Source organism: Eleutherodactylus coqui, chromosome 12 (assembly GCF_035609145.1).
Source record: "Eleutherodactylus coqui strain aEleCoq1 chromosome 12, aEleCoq1.hap1, whole genome shotgun sequence".
Classification (NCBI taxonomy): domain Eukaryota; kingdom Metazoa; phylum Chordata; class Amphibia; order Anura; family Eleutherodactylidae; genus Eleutherodactylus; species Eleutherodactylus coqui.
Window position 1 is genome coordinate 121,453,133 of NC_089848.1, and position 19,935 is coordinate 121,473,067.

General features: G+C 47.9%; 1 protein-coding gene across 2 annotated transcripts in view; it reads right to left on the reverse strand.

Annotated features, from left to right (window-relative positions):
* TRDMT1 (tRNA aspartic acid methyltransferase 1) overlaps nt 1–19,277 on the reverse strand; it is a 28,614-nt gene extending 9,337 nt beyond the window's left edge. Inside the window, exons 1-5 of one of the 2 annotated variants that reach the window (XM_066585806.1) lie at nt 19,044–19,277; nt 14,320–14,425; nt 2,491–2,567; nt 1,325–1,396; nt 441–506 (exon numbers count right to left, since the gene is read on the reverse strand). In XM_066585806.1, the coding sequence (XP_066441903.1) occupies nt 441–506; nt 1,325–1,396; nt 2,491–2,528 (176 nt within the window). In that variant the 5' untranslated portion in view covers nt 2,529–2,567; nt 14,320–14,425; nt 19,044–19,277. Of the gene's footprint in view, nt 1–440; nt 507–1,324; nt 1,397–2,490; nt 2,568–14,319; nt 14,430–19,043 lie in introns of both variants that reach the window. The other variant, XM_066585805.1, reaches the window with a different exon arrangement.
* Between the last annotated feature and the right edge of the window lie 658 nt (nt 19,278–19,935).

Sequence of the window (19,935 nt, forward strand, 5' to 3'; positions counted from 1 at the left end):
GCATGTCCCCACTGTTGAAATGCGCCACCCACCGCCTCACTGTGCCAACATCCACTGTTTGCCCTCTGTGAACGTCCGGCAGCCCTAGGCCTGTTTACGTGATCGCTGCAGACAAAGTAAACGGCGCAGAAGCACGGCGGTGCAGAGGGGAGTATTATTTTTGTATCTATTTAATCCCCCACTGCAGCTAATGTGATTTATTGGAAAACTTCTGTAAAAAAAATGGAAAAAGAAAAAGGCATAAAAAAACAAAACAAAACAAACATTTAATTAAAAAAGACACAAAGAAACAAAAAAAAACCAACCCCCAACTTCCTACCAGCTCATGTGATAAATTACATCCATGAAGCACACAATGTGGTGGATGTTATGCCAATACAAACAGAGCGGCAGCAGAGCAGTATTAGTAGTGATGTAACCCTTGCAGGATTATAGATTACCGCGCTTCTGAGGATTCGAAGCCCTTCACGTTCTCCAGAAGGATGTACCTCGGAGTCTTCTGTAGTCTGCAAACAATCCAAAATAAAACTGAGTGTAAGGACTTTTTATAGAATAGGCTCCAGCAGGGGGCGCTCAAGAGCTTACCGCATACAGTCATATCGAACACAATAATAACAGTAAGCTCCCCCTAGTGGTGACTGCAGGTAGCCAGAATTATATCTCTTATAGGGAATCTGTCAATAAGCATCCTAGAATGTAGACAGGAGAGTATACTGATGGACACACTGATTTCATGGATTTGCCACTTATACACAATCAGTCAGAGAGCAGATTAGATACATGGAAAAATAGCTGTGTAGCACTGAGTAGATGTGGTTAGCTACACAGCCTTTGAAAAATGAGAGGGGAGGGGGAGCTGAACTTGTATGCAGGTTAGTGACAGAGATCAATGCTGGGAATGCCCTCCAGACAGAAACCTGAATGTAGGAGAACCTGCAAACTAAGTATGAGGCTTTCTAAATGCAGAAGAAGAAAAACGCAATGCACAAACTGATAAGTGCATCACGGTTTTCTGCAGGGACTTAGTAAGATATGTGTGTATTGATTAATTTATCAGGCACAAAGGTCTCCATAACCTTTATGGAAATATCCAATGAAGTACATAAATGCATTGAAAAGTTTAATCATTTAATGACTCACATCACAACAAAAATGACTATGTTTTTGTTTTGTTCTGTCCTTGTGGTGGGACTATACACCAAGTATAATAAAAGCCCCCAATTCCCTGCCTGATGCTGGTATAAAGCAGTTAACAGATGAATGATATTTGGCCCTGGAATAGAATAATCTACGTTTCGCGGCTACAGAGGAGCAGACGTCGCACCTTGGGAGGATCTCCAAAACATACAAGAAACTCTTTGCCCTTGGGTCAGACACATCACCTCGCAGGCCGATCCTGAAAGGAAGCAGAACACACAGTGATAGAAGCAACATGTAACACTCCCGATCAAAAAGGGTTCTGTTCGCTCTCCTGACGAGTCCAAGAACATACCTGTCAAATAACCATTCCGCACTGTGTGGTCCATTATTCCTCTTGGAAATGTATAAGTGAAAGGACAGCGGGGCATTGCTACCTCTCTTATCAATGAGGCGCGTTCCATCATACTAATCAGTAGTGTCAGACTGTGTGCGAGTTGACAGTTGTTCATTTATTAATATATTTCCAAGAGGAGTAACAGAGGAACAGCACAATGCAAAGTTCTAAGAAAAAAATCATAATTAACCCCCTAGTGCCTAGAACATTAATGTATATCCCAGGTGTGTGGGCTTTGTATGGAGGGGAGTCGTAAGCCGAGCTTGCTTCATACACGGCTGCTGTCGGTTGCCTTTGACAGTTTACACCGGCCCACAACAGCTGTGATCAGCATTTATGCCAATCGCAGCGGTCAACGCTTTAAATGCTGCTGTCATTTCTGACAGTGGCATTTAAATACCACAATTAGCATTTGGTGGCCCAAACAGCCAAAAATGGCAGAATTGCAGATTTTCTTCCCCTTCACACTAATTTTTTTTAAAAGCTTCTGTGTCCTTTATACGGTATATAAAATGCACCTTTCACCATAAACTAAGTGATTGTGCTGTTAAAGGAGGCGACAGGAAGCCAGGGGAGGTGTATTTTATGCTCATCTGCTCCCTTGATCACCCGGTGAAGTCGGTGCGTGGCTTGTAAATCCCCATGTGCGCTCTCCAAGAGACGTGTACGACGGAGCGTGCGCAAGGGACTCCGAAGAGAATTAGATTTTCAAGCCGCGCGCCAACTGCAGCGGGCGACAGCGCTGGATCGCAGCGGCGGACGGGTATTAAAAATATACAGCTCAGCTCCCTGTCGCCTCCCCTTAGTCTGTGGTGCCGTGGGACGTGACAGGTGCCCTTTAAATAGTACAACTAAAAACTGCAATACCTTCACTGCAGTCCATTCCAACCACATCTAGTGATACCCGAAAACTACTCACTATGTAATCGTTCATTAGACCGAATCGTTACCCGCACCTTGTAAACGGCTGGCAGGGAGGACTCATTAGGATCATATCAGCCGACAAGGCGTCCAGCTCTTTTAGGGATATTCCCTGGTAGGAGAAAGGAATAATGATCGTTAGCAAATAGTCGCCGGATTATAAAATGCGTAAAACAGGGAATCCAATTATATACCAGTAAGGGCAAACTACAGCGCCCCTACCTACGGCTGTGCATGTATAGTAGTCGTCGGACGATCATGGGGCCGACAGCGATCTCGCCTGAACCCCCCGTCCACCGCGCGTCCTCCGCTCATGGCGCATCGGTTCTGAATGTAGAAGCGGGAGAAGGTCGCTGCCAGCATCTCCGACCGCGGCTCGTCTCCCAACAACAAAAGGATCGGGCAGATGAAATCCAACTGCTTATCACCCCCGAACACAACTGCTGGGGGACAGTCAGCAGCCCCAATGCACATTAACTGATCCTCTTCAACTGGGAGGGTGAAGCCTGCTGCGGAGCTGCGCAAAATGCACATCAAACGGTACAAATTTGGACGCATTTTTGGTGCGGAACTGCAGCAAAATATGCAGAACAAAATATGCTGCTGATTTTGGTGAAGTTCCACACTAAAATGTGCAACGTGTGAATGTGCCCTAAAAGCAACTTGGTGTGGGAGTGGGCAAGGCGGTGCCAACACTAGACGGTATTTGGTGGGCACACTAGGGCACTATGCATGCTCTGGCGTAGCTACGCCGGGGCCATTTTTGTTGCCCAACTAGAACTTCTCCCCATGAACCAAAACTGAAGAATAATCTGTAAACATCGGCTACTAAATCATTTCACAGCGGCATTGGTGCCGGAGATCCGCAGTAACACTATTGTTGCACGGCCCCTTTAACCCCTTAATGACGCGGCTCCTTTTTTTTTCCATTTTAGTTTTTTCCTCTCCCCTTTAATAAAATCTCCTTTATTTCTCCATCTCCGTCGTTGTCTGGGCGCTCGTTGTTTTTTGCGGGACAAGTTGTATTTTCCAATGGTGCCATTTAATGTACCGTATAATTAATGTATTGAAAAACTTTAAAAAAATTCTAAGTGAAGTAAAAATGAAAAAACAAAAACCGACATTCCGCCATCTTTCTGTGCCTCCTGTTTCTCCGGCGCACAAACTGCAACAAAAGCGACCTGATAACTTTATTCTGTGGGTCGGTACGATTACTGCGATACCAAACTTACATGGTTTTTTACTGTAATACTATTTTTTTTTTCCAAAGACATTTAATTTTTTTCAATTATTTTCTGCCGCATCTTCTGCACCAAATAACGGTTTTATTTCTCCGTCGCCGCAGTTCAGCGAGGGCGCATTTTTTGTGGGATGTCCTGTAGTTTTCGTTAGTACTTATTTAGGATACATATGACTTTTTGATCGCTTTTTATCGTGTTTTCTTTGGGAGACAGGGTGACTGAAAAAGGGCCTTTCTGGCGTTTTTAATTTTTTTTCGGCCGACGTTCACCGTGCGGGGAAAAAATAATGCGCTACTTTGATAGAGCGCATACCAAATATGTATGTTTATTATATTTAGACTTTTTTTTTATTACAGCTATGGCAAGAGGGGGGTGATTTAAACTTTTATTACTTTTTTTTTTTTAAACAAATAAAAAAACTTTATTGATCTTTTTTTAACTTCACTTTTAATCCCCCTGGGGGACCACAATATGTGATGCTTTGATCACTCCTGCGGTATGACGTAATGCTATAGCATTACGTCATACTGTATTCTGACAGGCAGCCTATCAGAAGACCCCCGGCAGCCATGACACCTCTACGGCTCCCCCTATATGGGACTCACGGATGTTCGGGGGCTTTAAATGTCGCTGTCAGTTAATAGCCGCAATCGGCTGTATGTGGCTATTGCCCGCGGGTATCAGCTGTAGTAAACAGCTGACACCCGCGCTGTATGCAGAGAGGTCGCCCTGCGATCTCTCAGCATACATCCCCCGACGCTCCAGGACGTAAATGTACGGTCAGCAATGAAATGGTCACCAATTCTTCAGGGAGCGGTTTTTTTGTTAAAACTTGCAAAAGTGAAAATCATTTCATTTACCTAAAATGACTTTTTTTGGGCACGTAACCACATGCTAGTTTTGCAGCAAAACGACAACTTCTTCTGGGGGCGGGGCTTTTATACAAAAGGTGTATTTGTTCCAGCAAACAGATGATGAAAGATGCACTTTAAGTTATGAAGTCTGAATTATGAAATCCTGCAGGCCCTAAATGACACTTTATGACGTCCACAGTCCAGACGATTCATGTCAAAGGCAAGAAATAATCAAGTCTGGATAACATAATAAACCAGCAGAAGCCAGCGATATAAAGTGCTGAGCCTGCAGATTACGCTGCAGGTCAGACAGTCCTCTGCCAGAGGAAAAACACACCTTATTTCAACCCGATGAAGGCAGCCGCGTACCCGAGGATACACAGGGATGAAGGCGGCCGCGTACACAAGGATACACAGGGGTGAAGGCGGCCGCGTACACAAGGATACACAGGGATGAAGGCGGCCGCGTACCCGAGGATACACAGGGATGAAGGCGGCCGCGTACACAAGGGTACACAGGGATGAAGGCGGCCGCGTACACAAGGATACACAGGGATGAAGGCGGCCGCGTACACAAGGATACACAGGGATGAAGGCGGCCGCGTACACAAGGATACACAGGGATGAAGGCGGCCGCGTACACAAGGATACACAGGGATGAAGGCGGCCGCGTACAAAAGGATACACAGGGATGAAGGCGGCCGCGTACACAAGGATAGACAGGGATGAAGGCGGCCGCGTACACAAGGATAGACAGGGATGAAGGCGGCCGCGTACACAAGGATAGACAGGGATGAAGGCGGCCGCGTACACAAGGATAGACAGGGATGAAGGCGGCCGCGTACACAAGGATAGACAGGGATGAAGGCGGCCGCGTACACAAGGATAGACAGGGATGAAGGCGGCCGCGTACACAAGGATAGACAGGGATGAAGGCGGCCGCGTACATAAGGATAGACAGGGATGAAGGCGGCCGCGTACACAAGGATAGACAGGGATGAAGGCGGCCGCGTACACAAGGATACACAGGGATGAAGGCGGCCGCGTACACAAGGATAGACAGGGATGAAGGCGGCCGCGTACAAAAGGATACACAGGGATGAAGGCGGCCGCGTACAAAAGGATACACAGGGATGAAGGCGGCCGCGTACACAAGGATACACAGGGATGAAGGCGGCCGCGTACACAAGGATACACAGGGATGAAGGCAGCCGCGTACACAAGGATAGACAGGGATGAAGGCGGCCGCATACACAAGGGTACACAGGGATGAAGGCGGCCGCGTACACAAGGATAGACAGGGATGAAGGTGGCCGCGTACACAAGGGTACACAGGGATGAAGGCGGCCGCGTACACAAGGATACACAGGGATGAAGGCGGCTGCATACACAAGGGTACACAGGGATGAAGGCGGCCGCGTACACAAGGGTACACAGGGATGAAGGCGGCCGCGTACACAAGGGTACACAGGGATGAAGGCAGCCGCGTACCCGAGGGTTTACTACTCAGACAATAAACTTATCATTGTTTTATTACATTGAATGCCGCTCCCAACCCGACTGCCAGAGGTCTATGAAATGTGCTGGGATAGTGGGGGGGGGGAAAGTAACTCCCAAATGTAAACTATTACCCTCAGTGATGCACAGCTTCCATACAGCAGAGGGTTAATGAATAACTGTGCTTCTAATTATGGTGGAACTTTTGTCTTGGTTTGTTTTGAAGTGAACGGAGAAGACTTTGTAAACGAGACATTAGAATAAAATGTTAAACTTATTGTCAAAAAAACAATCCGCCCCCAGAAGAAGCTGTCGTGTTGCTGCAGACCCCGTCCTTTAGGTCCATCTCAGGCAGATCTGTAATGATGGGAGCTGTGGTGATTAGATGGACAGTATTGTCACCGGAGGCCCTAAAAGTGGTTCCCCCCTTGGCCTATAAGAGGCTCCTTGTGTGTAGTGACCTCTTCTTCCACTTGTAGAGCTTGTTGGCCACTAGACGCCTCTACGACGCAGAGAAGACATTTCACCCCGTTACCAGAGGGGGGCGCATTATTGGGATGTGAGAAGCCGGATGGTCATATAGATGAACTGTCCCCCATCGGCCGTTCTGACCAGACTGTTAGGAGGATTTGGGACCAGTGGATGGGGACACACAAGGTGACCGGGCTCAGGACGCCCCCGACAGACCACCAGTAGAGAGGAGCATCTGACCAGACTGTTAGGAGGTGTTGGGACCAGTGGATGCGTGAGGGCCACAAGGTGATCAGGACGCCCCCTACAGACCACCAGTAGAGAGGAGCATCTGACCAGACTGTTAGGAGGTGTTGGGACCAGTGGATGCGTGAGGGCCACAAGGTGATCAGGACGCCCCCTACAGACCACCAGTAGAGAGGAGCGTCTGACCAGACTGTTAGGAGGTGTTGGGACCAGTGGATGCGTGAGGGCCACAAGGTGATCAGGACGCCCCCTACAGACCACCAGTAGAGAGGAGCGTCTGACCAGACTGTTAGGAGGATTTGGGACAGGTGAATATGGAGAAAAAGTAGCAGAGAAGTGGCAGCATAAGATGATGCAAGTTAAAAAAACGTCTTTAGTTAAAGGCACATGGACAGCACACCTTGTTTCTTCTGTTATTTGGCTTGATAAAGACCTCGTGGAGGTTGAAACGTTGCCTTTTTAAACTTTGAAACAATAAAATGTTCCTTTAACTAAAGAAGTTTTTTTCACTTGCATCATTTTATGCTGCCACTTCTCTGCTACTTTTTCTCCATATATCCAAGGGGGCATTTGTCCATAGCACCGAAGTTGGCTCTGCACTTGTTTGGACTAGTTGCGGTCCTTTTTGTCTCCGCCCCTATAAGTAATTTTTCTGCAGGGGTCCTCTGAGTGCCGTGGCCCTTTGTTTTTTGATCTTGGGACAGGTGAATATGTGAGGGCACACAAGGTGACCGGGCTCAGGACGCCCCCTACAGACCACCAGTAGAGAGGAGCGTCTGACCAGACTATTAGGGGATGTTGGGACCAGTGGATGTGTGAGGGCATACAAGGTGACCGGGCTCAGGACGCCCCCTACAGACCACCAGTAGAGAGGAGTGTCTGACTAGACTGTTAGGGGGTGTTGGGACCAGTGGATGGGGGCACACAAGGTGACGCCCCCTACAGGGCAATGAAACTGGATTGCTACACAGTGGAACTGGTTGTCTTCAGTGATGAATCCAGGTTTAGTTTGGGCACTGACGACGGCCATGTTTGTGTTTAGAGACCTCAGGGTGAGCACCTCAATCCTGCCTTTGCTGTGGAGCGGCACACTGCCCCCTGCTGGTGTGATGGTCTGGGGGGCATTGCATATGACAGTCAGTCCCCCTAGTGGTGGTACGAGGGACAATGACAGCTCAGCGATATGTTCAGGACATCCTGCAGCCACATGTGTTCCTCTCATGGCGGCTTCCAGCAGGATAATGCTCGGCCGCACACACAAGGGGGTCACAGGAGCCCCCACAACATTGTCACACTTCCAGGGCTGCCCGGTCACCAGATTTATCACCAGTAGAATATGTATGGGACCGTCTGGAAAAGCAGAATCCCTTCTGAGCAGGAGGGTGTAGACTGTTGCCATTATATCCCCATACACTGCAAACATAGGAGTACAGGATCTGTTCTTCTCCATCTCTGAGCTGGTGGGTGTAGGCCACTGCTATTATGTCTCCATTTGCTGCTCACATTAGTACCAGCAACATGTATGACATTACACAATAGTAACGAGCAGTGCAGATGTGATTTCAGTAGCTGACAGAGACAGTAAACACTCACCAGTTAACTGTTGCAGCAGGTCTCTGAGAGTCTCTATTCATTGTAATGAGCGCTCTGGAAATTGCTGCCACTCCCATTGAAATGAATGGAGCAGTAGTGTGCATGCGCGGCCTTCGCTCCTTTCATGTGGAGACAGGACTCCAGATGGCGACTAAAAAGGTCGCCAATGCGTACAAAGGTTTGCAAATGGCGACCAGGTTTTTTTTGCAGCCAGGCCCGCCATGGCATTTCTGCTTATTTTGATAACTTCTTCTGTGTTGTTGCAGATGTGCTTCCCGCAGGGCCCGCCTCTTCTAGAGGTCAAGACCCGCCCCCAACGCACTGCAATGCACTGCCCAGAGGGAGCTCAAAGAGGCTCCAATGTTTTCCCTCGGCTTCTTTACAAACATTCTTAGTTTGTTAATTAACCCCTTAACGACCAGCCCCTAGTGTTTTTACGTCCTCCCGAAGTGGGCTTTATTCTCTGAGGACGTAAAAACATGTGTCCTGCAGAGAATAATGCCCATCGGGCTGTGGACGTGACAGCTCCATGCTGTCGGTGTCCGCAGGTAGCTGACAGCATGGAGCGGTCATCACGGGCTGTTCGGACCCCCCCCCCCCCCCCGGCATTGCGATCGGCGCTATGCAATGGATAGCGCCGATCGCAAAAAAGTAAATAAAAGTGCAATAAAAGTTAGAAGATTCAGCTGCTCTGATGGATCGGATCCATCGGAGCAGCTGAAAGTACTCACCGAGGTCCGCAGCACGACTCCCAGCTGTCCCGATGCTCCGTGCCCCGTAGCCGTCCTTCTGCGCAGAAGGCCCGGCGGCGCGGGAGACTTAAAATCTCCTGGCTCCCGGTTCCTGTAGGTAGCCGGGAGGCAGGAGATGTCAGCGGGGACTGCGGTGAGCGGTCCCCGGTACCGCGATCGCCGTTATACAACGGATAACGACGATCGCAGAAAAGTGAAAAAAAGTGTTAAAACAGAAAAGTTTCACCTCCCCTCATGGATCGGATCCATGAGGGGAGGTGAAAATACTCACCTCAGGTCCGCCGATGTCCTCCGGCCGGTGTCGGGACCCCCCGCTGGCTTCTGCGATGTGCCGATGTGGCGCGCATGCGCAGAAGCCGGCGAGCCCGGCAAATTCAAAATCTCCCTGCACCCGGCTGTCACAGATGGCCGAGTGCAGGGAGATATGACTGGGGGCCGCTGTATGCAGTTTCCAGTCATATGATCACCGTTATCCATCAGATAATGGTGATCATATAAAGTTAAAAAGTAAAAAAAAAAAAAAAAAAGTTAAAAGTAAAAAAAAGTTTAAAAAGTTAAAGTTTCATCTCCCCTTATGGATCGTATCCGTAACGGGGGATGACATTACGTACCCAAGGTCCCGGATTTATTCCCTGGTGGGATGTTGATCCGCGGATCTTACCCCAGCTTCGGCGCATGCGCCCGTCAGCATGATGGCGGACGCATGCGCAAAAGTAAAAGATTGCCCAAGAAATATAAAATCTCCCTGCTGCTGGTAGCCAAGAGCCTGGAGATGTCACGGGGAGCCGCGGTATACGGTTACTCGTCACGTGATCGCCGTTATCCAATGCATAATGGCGATCACGTAAAAGTTCTTTAAAAAGTGGCAGTTTCATTTCCCCTCACCGATGCGATTTGTGAGAGGAGATGAAACATCTTCTCGGAGGCTTCCGCATTTGAATCCAGATGCGATTATCCTCCATGGACCCTTCCGGCTGCTGCGCATGCGCCCGCCGGCCGGCAAGATGCCGGACACATTCGCAGGAGCCGGGAAGCCCAGGAAATGTTAAATCTTCTTGCTCCCAGCGACCAACGGTTGCTAAATGCTTGGAGCAGTGACCGGTGGCCTCGCTGAGCAGTCCCTGGTCATGTGATAAAGTAGCGATCTAACACTAGGCCGGTCACACAAGACGGGAGAGGAATTACGGGTTCTGCATGCGCTTGGTCAGCGGTAATCCACGGATCCATCGCATGCATTGGATTACACAATTCCCCCCAATTAGCGGGTCGGAATTACGTAATCCACTCGCAGAAACAGAACACAGCATGCTATATTTTACTGCGGATATCCGCGACCTAGAGCCCATTGTGCTCTGTGACCGCGGATATACCCGCAGCCCATATGCAAACACATTGTGTACGGGCTGCGGGTACCCGGGTCATCTCTAAGCGACGGCGCGGGAAATGCAAACAAAAAACTGCCTGTGTGAGTAGGCAGTTATGCGCAGTACATTACGCAACCGTACGCAGGGTCACAGCCGGGCTCACAGCTGGAATCCGCTGCAGGCCTCGGCAAGCAGATTCCGCCTATGGCTGCGTGAGCCCGGCGTTATTCAGACCGCTACCTGTAATCCGTAATTTACAAGAAGCCCCGGGAACGTTCGCCTTCCTGCAGTTCCAGGAGCAGCTTGTTGAGCGCCCTCTGTGAGACCGCTGCACCGCAGCAAAATTACAAAGCCTCACAGCGCCACTTTTTACACCCCATCCCCGCCGCTGAGGTCACGAAATACCCCCCAAAATACGAGAGGAGGGGGGGGGATACCCGGTTTTCTTGCCCCATGTGCCCAGCCCAACCAGCCTCCGTAATTACCTCTGTCTTCGGACATAAAACGCAGTTTACATTATTACCTTTATCTAATATTTAGGGAATGCCAAAAAATGGGGATGTCGGGTGGGTGGGGGGGGGGGATTATTTTTAGGAAGTCATATTTTTTTCCGTATAAGTGGTCAATGGGGCCTGGAATTTATTCAGTTCTGCCCTGAAATCCAGCGGGCATTCCCTCCATTATGGGCCTAGCCATGTGTCCTGTAAGTAGATTAGGGCCACAATGGGTATGTTTCTGATCACGGGACAAACAGGGGGATCCATTTTGGGGTGAACGTCTTCATTCCTATGTACACTGTACAAAAAAAACAGTTTTTAAATTGACAAAATTGCCAAACAAATGAAAATCGTAATTTTTTCCTTTTGCTTTGCTTAGATTCATTCAAATACGCAGTACACCCCTAGATGAATTTTTTAAGGGGTCTAGTTTTTAAAATGGGGTCATTTGTGGGGGTTCTTTATCGTTTTGGACGCTCAATGGCTCTACATGTGGGCAATGGGGACTGGAATTTATTCTGTTGTACCCTGAAATCCAACGGGTGCTCCTTCCATTATAGGCCTAGCTATGTTTCCTTTAAGTAGATTAGGGCCACAATGGGTATGGTTCTGAACACGGGACAAACAGGGGTATCCATTTTGGGGCGAAAGTCTTCATTCCTATGTACACTTTCCAAAAAAAACAGTTTTTAAATTGACACAATTGCCAAAAAAATGAAAATCGTAATTTTTTCCTTCTGCTTGGCTTAGATTCATTCAAAAACTGTGAAGTCAAAAAAGTCATCATACCCCTAGATAAATTCGTTAGGGGGTCTACTTTTCAAAATGGGGTCAATTGTGGGGGTTCTCCATCGTTTTGGTCACTCGATGGCTCTACAAGAGGGCAATGGGGACTAAATCTCCTTCAAGCAAAATTTCTGTTCCGAAAGCCACCGGTTGCTCCTTTCATTTTGGGCCCCATTGTGCATCCAGATATATGATTAGGGCCACAATGGGCATGTTTCTGAGCACGGAACAAACAGGGGTATCCATTTTGGGGTGCAAGTCTTCATTCATATATGTGCGGTACAAAAAAACTGCTTTTAAAATGACAGAATTACCAAAAAAATGAAAATTGTAATTTTTTTCCTTCGGCTTGGCTTAGATTCATTCAAAAACTGTGAAGTCAAAAAAGTCATCATACCCCTAGATAAATTCGTTAAGGGGTCTACTTTTCAAAATAGGGTCACTTGTTGGGGTTCTCCATAGTTTTGGTCACTCAAGGGCTCTACAAGTGGGCAATGGGGACTAAATCTCCTTCAAGCAAAATTTCTGTTCCGAAAGCCACCGCTTGCTCCTTTCATTTTGGGCCCCATTGTGCATCCAGACGTAAGATTAGGGCCACAATGGGTATGTTTCTGAGCACGGGACAAACAGGGGTATCCATTCTGGGTGCAAATCCTAATTTTCATGTGTACTATAGAAAAAAGTCCTGTCTTTAAAATGACATATTTGCAAAAATATGAAATTTTTGTTTTTCTCTTCTAAATTGCATTGACTCCTAAAAAAAACTGTGGGGTTAAAATCCTCCTGACCCCCCTCAGTGAATACGTTAAGGGGTGTAGTTTTTAAAATGGGGTCATTTGTGGGGGTATCTATCATTCTGACTCCTATGAGCCTTTCCAATCTTGGATTGGTGTAGGAAAACAAAGTGTTCCTTAAAATGCTGAAAAGTAATGTTACATTTGTACGTCTCCTAAATGGTTAAAAAAAAAACGAAAGTTCTTCCAATGTGCGCCCAAAATAAAGTAAACGGATAGAAATCTCCATGGTGCCGTCTAATTTCAGCGTCTAACCGCCCGATTAGACGCGCTTGCGCAGTCCGGTCTTCTCCCTTCCGAACGGGGCCGCTCGTGCCGGAGAGCTGCTCCTTGTAGCTCCGCCCCGTCACGTGTGCCGATTCCAGCCAATCAGGAGGCTGGAATCGGCAATGGAGCGCACAGAGCCCACGGTGCACCATGGGAGAAGACCCGCGGTGCATCGTGGGTGAAGATTCCGGCAGCCACCTTACTAAGGTAAGTAAGAAGTCGCCGGAGCGCGGGGATTCGGATAAGTACTGGACGTTTTTTTTTTTTTATAACATGCATCGGGTTTGTCTCGCGCTGAACGGGGGGCCTATTGAAAAAAAAAAAACCTGTTTCGGCGCGGGACAACCCCTTTAAGGATGTGATGATTTTGGGGTATTTTCATCTCCATACCCTTATTTTTCCGTTGACATGGCCGTGTGGGGACGCCTTCGCTGCGCGGCGAGCTGCAGATTTTATGGTATCATTTAGGGGTTCATATAATTATTGTAGGACATTTATTCATTTTGGACAGGAAAGGGTGAGCAACAATTCTGTCATTTTTTATGTCAGCCACTATGCGGTATAACTGGCAGGACAACTCTTTTTCCTACGGTTGGTACAATTACGAAGATACCAAATGTATATAGAGGTTTAGATTTTTCACATTTTTTTGGGACATTTTTGGTTTTTGCATCTCTGCATTCACCCAGATTTTTTCCCATGGACGGCTTTTTAATGGCTTGATTTTTTACTTGACAAGCTGTAGCTTTCGTTAGTAGCATTCGGGGGAATATAGGACTTTTTTGATCACTTTTACTGCAATTTTTTTTTCGCTTTAAATTTGTACTGCTTGCTATACGGGATAAAATGCGTATTCAATTTATTGTGCGGGTTCTTACAGATGCCGTGAGATATATATATATATATTTTTTTTTTTTTTTTTTAAGGAAAAAGTACTTAAAAAAATTTGTGCTTTTTTTTTTACTTTGTGGAACTTTTTTTTTTTTATTATTTTTATATATTTTTGCTTCTTTTATGTCCCTGTAGGGGACTTGAACCTGCAATCTTACAATCACTTGGGTAATACACTACAATACTTCTGTACTGCAATGTATTACTGGGATTCTTTACTCTTACAATCAATGGCAGACCCGAAGGCCATTGACTGGTGCCCGGTTGCCATGGCAGCCCACCAGTCTAGGGCAGAGGGCCAATAACATCATACAGGAAGCTCCCTCCCTCTGCGAAATCTGTACATGCCGCCAACAACATTGATCATGCCAGGGCTTAATGGGGGTGTGGAGAATTAGTGTTCTTGGCGATCCTCACCAGCAGGACTCCAGCTGTCAGTCACAATTAGCTCTTACTGTGGATGGCACGGACTCCGCTCCTGAGCCTGCGCCATGCATATGCCATAAATGTACGTCATTTCATGGGAACCCCTTCCCTGGTGGGCTGTGGGGTCCGGCTGAATGCAGGAGACAGCACTATGATTATTTAGCACATATAGACAATGCACATACCTCTATAGACTTGGGCCATAATGGGGTACTGGGAAAGTTGTGCTTGTAGACTTCATTGGCAATAGTGTTGACGTCCACCGCCGCCACGACCTCCGCAGATGCCCCACTTTCTGAAACAGTTGCAGAGAAAAGTTATTAAAGGTCAGTAATCGTCTCTGTATTTCATTTGCCCTGCAAGATTTTATAAAATATTAGGGAACTGCATTACCAGTGATTCTGGAGGTTGTAATCTGAACGTAGCCGAAGATCCAGCCGTGTCCCCCCCCATTTTTGGCTTTTTGCCCCACTTTCCAAAAACCATCATACCTCCTTTATTTCCCCACTGACGTAGATGTCCGAGGGCTTATTTTCTGCAGAACAAGTATTCGTTTTCAATGGGACCATTTAATGTGCTGGAAAACTTTTTAAAAGTTCCAAGTGGAGAGAAATGGAAAAAACAAACAAACTCAGCTGCAGCGTCTTTCGGGGGTCTTTTTTTTTATGGTGTACAAACCGCAGCAAAAATAACGATAACTTCTCATTACATTTTTTCTGGGGTGACCAAAAAAGCGCAATTCTGACGTTGTGTTTTTTCTCTGATGACGCTCACCGTGGGGGATATATAATGAGTTCCTTGGTTATATCGGACATTTACGGGCTCAGCGATGCCAAATAGGTGGATTTTTTTTTACTATAAATATGGGAGGGTTTTTTTCTGTAAATTTTATAACCTAATTTTTTTTTTTTTTTTTTTTAAATAAAACTTTTTCTTACTCATTTTCACATTTTTTTAGTACCCATAAGGGACTTGAACTTGTGAGCGTTTGATTGCCCCTGGAGTACAATGTGATGTATTATACTGTGATCTGACAGGTAGTTTATTAAGCCATGCCGCAGTCGTGGCTTCATGGACAATCTGCATTGGCAGCCCCGGGAGCCTTTAGAAGGGCCCCAGCTGCCATGTCCACCAGCAGCACCCTAGGATCACATAGCGGGGGAGGGGGGCATTTAAACTCCACTGTCAGAATTAATGGTGGTATTTAAAGAGTTAACAGCTGAGACGGGGTGTTGGCCGTCAAAGACAGCCGACACCCACATTGTATGGAGCTGATTGACCCCCGATCTCGCTCCATAATGAAATTCTGTGCGTTAAGGGGCATTCCCACCTTGGACATTATGTCTCATCCCCAGGCCCCCACTGGGGTCTCAGACATTTGGGGTTTGTGTTGTGAATACGACCCCCAGTAAGTACAGGAGTAAAAAATACCAACTTGCCAACAGTTTTTATTGTTGCCAAATGTCATTTAGTCCGCAGCTCACGGCCGTGAATAGCGCCGTTCTGTTTCGGAGTTCCTTTCCTCGCTCTTCCTAGTCCTGCAGCCGGTTAGTCGCCCCCTGCAGGTATAGCACACCTGGGCAGGTGATACAGCGCGGGCTCAGTATATACAGCTATACGCAGCACACCTGGGCAGGTGATACAGCGCGGGCTCAGTATATACAGCTATACGCAGCACACCTGGGCAGGTGATACAGCGCGGGCTCAGTATATACAGCTATACGCAGCACACCTGGGCAGGTGATACAGCGTGGGCTCAGTATATACAGCTATACGCAGCACACCTGGGCAGGTGATACAGTGTGGGCTCAGTATATACAGCTATACGCAGCACACCTGGGCAGGTGATACAGTGTGGGCTCAGTATATACAGCTATACGCAGCACACCTGGGCAGGTGATACAGTGTGGGCTCAGTATATACAGCTATACGCAGCACACCTGGGCAGGTGATACAGCGTGGGCTCAGTATATACAGCTATACGCAGCACACCTGGGCAGGTGATACAGTGTGGTCTCAGTATATACAGCTATACACAGCACACCTGAGCAGGTGATACAGCGCGGGCTCAGTATATACAGCTATACGCAGCACACCTGGGCAGGTGATGGAGCGCGGGCTCAGTATATACACCTATACGCAGCACACCTGGGCAGGTGATACAGTGCAGGCTCAGTATATACAGCTATACACAGCACACCTGGGCAGGTGAGGGACCGCGGACATCTGCTCTGTCAGCTCCTCTGACTCCGGCTACCATCTCTTCCGCTGGTTGCCGCGGTTCTCCTACTTTCTTCCCCGACACGTTGTATCTGACCCTTCGGGGGGCTTCATTGTGAGAAGCATCAAGTTTTGTTACGGGAACAGCATGGCGGCCCTTTTATGTAGGGTAATCTAGCAGATGGCAGGAGCCAGCGATGCAAATGTTGTTCTGGGCGGTACGGCCGGCTTTGTTCTAAGAGTTAGGCTACCTCCATCCTCCATCTTGGAATCAGAAAGAACTCGAGCGGGAAAATCACCGTGTGATTACTGCACAATACAGACGTGTGCCAGACGAAGACGCCGTGCGAACGGCGATTAATATCATAGCTGATTGCGCCCGGATTGTGTTAACTGGTACAAAGCAGTGGCACATACGTTAAGGGCTCATTCACACGACCGGCTTTGTAAGTACCAGACTGTTTATGGCTGTGAGTGCGCAGCACATGACTGTATCTCACGCACACACGGACATGCGCACTGTGACCACATATGGCATATGGACAGCGTTTGCATACACGCCCATACAAATGTATAGGGCTCAGGCTGTGTGGCAGAGCATGCAGCGATCTATGTCTCGTGTATCTACGCGCTCATGTGATCACGGACAGCGCATTTACTGTCACTGATTCCATTCACCGTGCGTCCCGCGTCCGTGAAATCAGTTATGTGAATGGGCCCTTAGAGGGTGCCTACAGAAACCTGCCATATGGGACCGTGACCATATATACTGCATACTCTTCTCTGACATTTAGGTCGCAGGTGTGAACAGACTTCGGCCGGTTTTCACACACCTTTGTGCAGCAACTTTTTGTATATACAGTGCGGGTTATATACTGTGTGGCCTCGGTATATACAGTGCGGACTATATACAGTGTGGCCTCATTATATACAGTGTGGCCTTGGTATATACAGTGTGGCCTCAGTATATACAGTGCGGACTATATACAGTGCGGCCTCGGTATATACAGTGCAGGTTATATACAGTGTGGCCTCGGTATATACAGTGCAGGTTATATACAGTGTGGCCTCGGTATATACAGTGCAGGTTATATACAGTGTGGCCTCAGTATATACAGCGCAGGTTATATTCAGTGTGGCCTCAGTATATACAGTGTGGACTATATACAGTGTGGCCTCGGTATATACAGTGCAGGTTATATACAGTGTGGCCTCGGTATATACAGTGCAGGTTATATACAGTGTGGCCTCGGTATAAACAGTGTGGGCTCAGTATATACAGTCCGGATTATATACAGTGTGGGCTCAATATATACAGTCCAGGTTACATAGTGTGGCCTCGGTATATACAGTGCAGGTTATATACAGTTCAGGCTCAGTATATACAGTGTGGACTATATACAGTGTGGCCTCGGTATATACAGTGCGGGTTATATACCGTGTGGCCTCGGTATATACAGTGTGGCCTCGGTATATACAGTGCGGACTATATACAGTGTGGCCTCGGTATATACAGTCCGGATTATATACAGTGTGGGCTCAGTATATACAGTCCAGGTTACATACAGTGTGGCCTCGGTATATACAGTGCAGGTTATATACAGTTCAGGCTCAGTATATACAGTTCAGGCATACAGTGCGGGCTATATACAGTGTGGGCTATATACAGTGTGGGCTCGGTATATACAGTGTGGGCTATATACAGTGTGGGCTCGGTATATACAGTGCGGCCTTGGTATATACAGTGTGGACTCGGTATATACACTTGCGGGTTATATACAGTGTGGGCTCAGTATATACAGTGTGGGCTCGGTATATACAGTGTGGGCTATATACAGTGTGGGCTCGGTATATACAGTGTGGGCTATATACAGTGTGGCCTCGGTATATACAGTGTGGGCTATATACAGTGTGGCCTCGGTATATACAGTGTGGGCTCAGTATATACAGTGCAGGTTATATACAGTGTGGCCTTGGTATATACAGTGTGGGCTCGGTATATACAGTGTGGGCTCGGTATATACAGTGTGGGCTCGGTATATACAGTGTGGGCTATATACAGTGTGGCCTCGGTATATACAGTGTGGCCTCATTATATACAGTGTGGGCTCAGTATATACAGTGTGGCCTCGGTATATACAGTGTGGGCTATATACAGTGTGGCCTCATTATATACAGTGTGGCCTCATTATATACAGTGTGGGCTCAGTATATACAGTGTGGGCTCAGTATATACAGTGTGGGCTCAGTATATACAGTGTGGCCTCGGTATATACAGTGTGGCCTCATTATATACAGTGTGGGCTCAGTATATACAGTGTGGCCTCGGTATATACAGTGTGGGCTATATACAGTGTGGCCTCATTATATACAGTGTGGCCTCATTATATACAGTGTGGCCTCATTATATACAGTGTGGCCTCATTATATACAGTGTGGGCTCGGTATATACAGTGTGGGCTCGGTATATACAGTGTGGCCTCGGTATATACAGTGTGGGCTATATACAGTGTGGCCTCATTATATACAGTGTGGCCTCATTATATACAGTGTGGCCTCATTATATACAGTGTGGGCTCGGTATATACAGTGTGGGCTCGGTATATACAGTGTGGCCTCGGTATATACAGTGCGGCCTTGTTATACACAGCGCCGCCACCTCTGTGCAGGCAGGCCGCGGCTCCCCTACCTGTCAGGCCGCAGTGCAGGCCTCCGACCCCGCTGTACAGCTCCAGCACCCGCAGCGGCGCCATCACTCGATCCCGCGGTCCGTGCGGCCTGCACGGCGCTCCTCCACAGCCGGATACTTCCGTGTGAGAAGCCGGGCCGGGGAGCCTCTGCCCGGGGACAGCTGTGTGTACAGAGGGGGAGGCGGAGGGGCCACCTCACAGTATACACCGGGCTGCCCCGCCATGTACGGCCGCTGCTCACTGCACTCCTCTGCAGCACCCTGAGCCGAGGACCCCCCATATACTACCAGGACCCCCCATATACTACCAGGAGCCCCCATATACTACCAGGAGTCCCCATATACTACCCCTCATATACTACAAGGAGCCCCCATATACGACCAGGAGTCCCCATATACGACCCCTCACCTCATATACTACCAGGATCCCCCCATATACTACCAGGAGCCCCCATATACTACCAGGATCCCCCCATATACTACTCCTCACCTCATATACTACCAGGAGCCCCCATATACTACCCCTCACCTCATATACTACCAGGAGCCCCCATATACGACCTCTCACCTCATATACTACCAGGAGTCCCCATATACTACTCCTCACCTCATATACTACCAGGAGTCCCCCATATACTACCAAGATCCCCCCATATACTACCCCTCACCTCATATACTACCAAGATCCCCCCATATACTACTCCTCACCTCATATACTACCAGGAGCCCCCCATATACTACCAGGATCACCCCATATACTACTCCTCATATACTACAAGGAGCCCCCCATATACTACTCCTCATATACTACAAGGAGCCCCCATATACGACCAGGAGTCCCCATATACGACCCCTCACCTCATATACTACCAGGATCCCCCCATATACTACC